Below are 5,894 nucleotides of genomic sequence, written 5' to 3' on the forward strand. Positions count from 1 at the left end.
AATGCCGCCAACTTATATTCTCAGTTTTATTTCCACACAAGACACGCTACCTATTAACTTAGTATGATGAGAAAATAAATTGTTTACTGACATAAATCTTTAATGTTTGTCTCTTGGATCTTGACAACTCTAACAATTTGCTTGTCTATACACAACAGAAGGTCATAATCCCATTTGAGGTTTCCTTGGCAACTGATTACTGCTGAAGGCTAGTTGCAATTTATGACTAGTGACACATACCTGCCATTCCCTTTGAATGAGACATGTGGTAAGCTATATTCAGACAAACCACCTCAGGTAATAAAACTGCAGTAGCACTCAGGGGCTATACCATTTTCTAGCATTGAGAGAAATTCCAAGCCAAGCTGCTAGAAATCAGCAGATGACAGGGATTAAATTTGTGTGGAGTACTTCCACAACAGATAAATAAACAACATGTTGAACGTTTTGTGCCAGAACACTATATTTTCCCCCAACCTAACGCCTCAAAGTGTGAATGTTAGCCATCTCCTCCCAAAAAACAAAAAAAAACTGTAAATTCACACGGTCAGCATAACTGCATGTGTGCGCAAGTTTGCAGGGTAGAGGTGGGATGTTATGATAGGCAGAGGAGCCATAACAGCAGGCAGCCAGGTCAAGATCAAGCAGTTTCATGGACAATCCACTTTAAGTCTAGCCTCTGTTATGGTGAAGCCTTCACACTCCTACTGCACAACTGTCTTCTAACTTTACACAACAATGACGCTTCAAAGTCAAGGCTATGGGAAATCAGACACAACACTAAAATAAAATAAAATAAAATAAAATAAAATAAAATAAAATAAAATAAAATAAAATAAAATAGGGTGGCACAAAACCAGCAGAAATAAGCATATAGAATTAATTCATAAACAATACTTATGCTAGTATTTTTGGTATATCTGATTTTTCTGTGTTCCAGGGAACCCGCAAGACAACCATACTGAATTATGTTGAAGAATTCAACAGAAGAAATCTTTTTCTTTAATAATACCTAAAGCTAAACACGCATGTAAACAGTGGCTACTGAATAAGCCAGTCATCACAGTAGAACCTATTTAATTATCCCACTGTGAGAGCGAGCCACTATTTCCATCACCACTTTGCTCACACAGGCTCAGCACACTATTAATCCACTTAAACACAATTTATAGGGTCTCAGCATTGACTGTCCGTCGGCATAAAATTACATGAAGCATCCTTATAGTGTCGTCAACAGACTAAATTAGCCAAACTGGACTTACTAATTGAGGAGGAGTAAAGTATTGTGTGACTGGAGTGTCTCATCAATGAGCAGAGATAAATAGGCTGGCTATGGGCAATGAGCTAACATCAATAACTATAATAATACAGGCTGAGCATTATTTAACTTGTGGTTGTGGAGGACTAATAACCTTTAATAGAGAATGCTAACTTTTAATTTCCATTTCTGTTAAATAGGTTTTTATTATTGATGGCTTTTTGCAGTTAAAGACTTATTTGCCATTTTAACTCTAATTTAAATGTAAATCATTTAATATAATCAGTTCAACTAAAACCAGTATTTTAATGTTTTTTTTTTATTAAAAATCTCAGAATAACACATTGTGAACCCAGATAGACAATACTACTACTGTAGCCTTGAGACCTATCTGCACAGCCATATTTGCATTTCTCTTCTGATATATCTGCAAAATCAAAACTATGAATTAAGGCAAAGCTAGAGATGGTGAACCCAGGCTGTTTTTAAAATTTGCAGCATAGAGAGACATCCCCCCCCCCTTTTTTTTTTTATCTTGTATCTAATAGTGAAAGGACAAAAAGGCTGTGATATATTTTCATTGTGGGCTTAAAAGACCGCACTGTGTGTTTAGACTTGCATGTGTAATTTTGGTTTTCAAGATGGTATACTGCCATCTGCTGCCCGGCACTGTAACCTCGTCATGCGCTCTATTTGTCCTCATGTTTGAAGACGTTGTGGGATATCAAGCTTACCCTAAAGAAACTGCCAAATTGGGGCGCTTCCAAAATGCAGGATCACTGGATTATTTGGGGAAAAATTTTGGCTAAAATCCGAATTCCCCTCCATCAAATCTGGAACGTGGGCTGACGTCAGAGGATCTGCTGTGGTTCCTGATTTTCCTCATCAAAGTACAGATAATACATGAAGTGGAAAAGGCTCCCGTGGGACACTGATTTAAACTAAAATAAATAGGCAAAAACTATACAACCTGTAATACTTTACCATCACATTAAATAACCGTCATAGTGCGAAGTCTACCTGCATGGAAAATAATGCGCAGATTTGTTTACAGCGCAATGTAGCAAATATTTATGAACTCGAACAATCACTGCAAATAAAAACATCCGTTTTCATTATTACATCCGCTAAGAGTGTCTTCCTCTCATCGCAAATAACACACACTCTTTCCATTGGTGAACGAGCAGGACAGCCGCGGTTTGGCAGATATCCGATGCGAAAAACAACGGCGGCCAATGAGACGCGTCAGATTACATTCAGCGGATCTGTTAGTCTACTGTGAGCCTGGGGGTTGTAGTTTAAAAAGGAGTGTCTCGGCATAGTTTCAGCTACATCGTGAACAACAGCTCCCATAATTCCACGGTGCAGAAGAAGCTGTGGTGCTTGTGTTTTGCTTTGGCTTTTTTGTTGTTATTTCGCGTTGTTGGTCCAGCTGAGCTCCGTGAGGAAAGCGAGTCTGCATCGGCCGTGTTCTTTCGTGGGTTTCTTGAGGACTGTCAGTCCGGTACCTCGCACGTAGAGGGCTCCTTTATACCGTCTGCAGAGGGCTGAGGACCGTAAAGGTAACAAAGACATCAGAAACGGGTCGAGATAATGTGCGCAGATCTCTTTTGGTAGTTAACAAAGCCCTGCATTGTCTCTTATTATTTGCATTTCCATCAAATTAACAAATATGACTAACGTGCACGGATTCAGGTCTGTCCGCAGTGCCTGTGTTTGTTTGTTTGTCATCTTAAAGCTTTCATCGACGGGCATAACACTGTTTTCTCGACATGTGCTACTGTTGGGCCTTAAGCCTCGTGCCATGTAAAACGAGTCCACGGAAAGCTATTTTGATCACTGGTGTATTGTTTTACGCACTGTCTGTATTTTATCTTGTCCGAACGGATGTTTGTTTGCAAAACAAAAATAGAAAACTTGTATCATCTGTGATTATTGACTCTACCACAGGGAATAAATGTAAAGTACAGAAAGTTAATCCAAGTTTAAAGAACATGCTCGCTGTAAATCCTCATTGGGTTTAAAATGCGCTTGCTTTATTTTTGTTCCTTTTGAAAATCTCATCATGCTTGTCTCTGCTGCTCTATTAAAATGTATATTTACCATGTGTTTCACCCTGTTTGTGTAACAGTGTACCATCACATCATAAATGTTGCCTATGCCATAGTTATTACACCACACACAAAAATAATGCTTTCTGTAGGCAAGCAGTGTGGTTAACTGCAGGGACACCACAAATTCATGGGAAGTAACCTCTAGTGGAATCTGAGCCCATATCCTGCATGCTTGCACGTGATGCTGTATAATAGCAAATGATTTTGAAGATGACTGAAATAGCCCCTGGTGACAACCTGTGTAACGTGTCATGTTGCCTTAAGACCATGCTGTCACTGAGGATTAGTTGTGCATCGGTGCTGTTTCCTTAAGTGTGCACTCAGTCTAGATCTTACACTGAACAAAAATACTCACACACTTGGGGCCTCTTGTTTGTTCAGCAGGGACCACCTCTTACCTATATTCCAGAAATAGCTGTGTAATGTAACTGTGCATGTTGGTTTCTAGGTTGATTTGGGGTTTGTTTGTTTTTTACCTTCTTTCTTGTAGGTGCAATAGAGCATTTGTTTTGTGTTGCCATGGACAAGGACTGGCAGGTGGAGTTTAGAAACGTGGGCTGCAGCTACTTTCCTGAGAGCAGAGTCGACTGCCACTACACGCTGAGCTCACGGCACATATGGGCCAGTAATGATTGGATAGGGCTCTTCAAGGTATTGCTATTCTGACGAATTTCTGGAAAAGCAACTAAATAAATAATATCCAACTGGAAGTTAACACTGTGCACACATTTTCTTCTTCAGGAGGGATGGACATCAGTAAAGGAATACCACACCTTTGTATGGGCGCTAGCCCCGGCTGACTACCAAGAGGGCACAGATGTCAACTGCTGTGTTCAGTTTCAGGGTATTCATACCTTTGTTTTCTAACTGGGTTTACCTCCCATAGTCACACAGGATCTGTACTAGATCAGCGCATAAAACCTTCAGCAGGAGATTGATGCCTCTGTAAAATGAATTGCTCTGTTGTTTACAAAAAGCTAGCGAATCACATGCTGAGTGGAAGCAAATGTTTATTTCTATCTTAAAATAATTCTTCAGCAGAAAAAAGGGGAAAAAATCCTGTGCACAAGAGAAATATCTAACTTGGTTTCTAACAGAGACACTCTCTGTCATGGTTTGAATTCATTTCTTTAGTAAGACAATGGCCCAAAGGCTGCTCTGCTGACTGCTGCTGCTCACTGGAGAATACAGTGTTCACTTTGTCCTGTGTGTCAGGGGCAGCTGATAAGCCTGATTGAGGGTGAGGGGCACGTGTGCAGCAGGTGTGGCATTGACCCCTGGTAAAGTGATTTATCGCTAACTTAAACATACTGTCAATGTCATTCTTCAGTACAGAGAAAGGAAACTAAAGAAAGTACAGATGGTTCCTTATCAGCAGCAATGCTGTGATTTAAAAAGAAGGTCGCCTCTTCTGTGACCTTAGCCGGTGCTCGAAGTTGAAATACAGCTCATAAACTTTACCGTGTGTCATTCCCTCTGTCTGTTTTCTATCTTGGCCCTTTGCTGTAGCCGTATTGTGAAACAGTAATTCTAAGTAAATCACTCCAAACATGAAGCTATGGTCTGTGTGAGATAATGATATTAGATCAGCTTACTTTATAGGCTGGAAGGAGTCACAGAATAAGGCTGACTGCTTTGTGGTTAGTGTGGGAGGCAGGAGGTGTATCATCATCAGTTCCAGTATGCTTGGTTAAAGGTGCATGAAAAGGAAGCAGATTCAGGTGATAGTGAAACGTTATGCAAGTAGCACAGCTGGTCTGAAAAGCAGTTATTTTGCTCTCCAAATTTGTAAGCCTTCAACTTTATGAGCGACAGTCTTATGCGAAACAGTGATTGCTGATGTGTTTTTATGACTAATAGCTTTGCTTATATTGGTAGATAGGCTGTAGTCAACAAGATTTATGAAGTGGTTACGTACAAAATAAAGAAATGACCTGTTCTGCAAGTGTCTTTTAACTCAGCATTATCATACCCACTTTGTGCTCTACATTTTAATCAATCCAGTCCTGTTGGGCCACTTAAAATATCTTTATAGAACTGTTATGTTATATTTGTTGCAATTTCTCCTGCCCTCTTGGCCAGCTCTCTTTTGAAGAAGACGTTTTTACTGTCAACGATAGTTTTTACATCGATTCATAAAGGATATATAAAAGTCACTTTGCCAAAAACTGATTGTAGCTTCTACTTTGTGACGGGAATTTTCTTTCTGGCACATAATGACTCGATATCCTTCATGAGAGATACGTTTGACAGATTATAGGCCAGCAAGTCATTTACAGCGGTTTAAATAGCAGGAAAACATTTTTTGGCAGGACAGCTGAAAGCATGGACCGCGTCATTAACAGGATGTTTGTTGAATTGATACTAGATTAATTTCTGTGGTTTCAACAGGACATAGCAGCATAGCACAAACAGTCGAGGCGACTGAAAAGCTATTTTATAATGTGATAAACAAACACGTGTTGTTTAATGAGCGTTTAGCTTGCTGGAGCCAGTGTTGCCAACTCCTCAGTAAGGAAAAT

General features: G+C 39.8%; 1 protein-coding gene across 1 annotated transcript in view; it reads left to right on the top strand.

Annotated features, from left to right (window-relative positions):
- The first annotated feature begins 2,659 nt into the window (after positions 1–2,659).
- calcoco1a (calcium binding and coiled-coil domain 1a) overlaps positions 2,660–5,894 on the top strand; it is a 13,298-nt gene continuing 10,063 nt past the window's right edge. The window contains exons 1-3 of the mRNA XM_005914730.2: positions 2,660–2,820; positions 3,863–4,023; positions 4,114–4,216. Coding sequence (XP_005914792.1) covers positions 3,892–4,023; positions 4,114–4,216 — 235 coding nt within the window. The 5' untranslated portion in view covers positions 2,660–2,820; positions 3,863–3,891. The remainder of the gene's footprint in view (positions 2,821–3,862; positions 4,024–4,113; positions 4,217–5,894) is intronic.

Source organism: Haplochromis burtoni, unplaced genomic scaffold (assembly GCF_018398535.1).
Source record: "Haplochromis burtoni strain Fernald_Lab_line unplaced genomic scaffold, NCSU_Asbu1 Contig_9, whole genome shotgun sequence".
In the NCBI taxonomy this organism is placed as follows: domain Eukaryota; kingdom Metazoa; phylum Chordata; class Actinopteri; order Cichliformes; family Cichlidae; genus Haplochromis; species Haplochromis burtoni.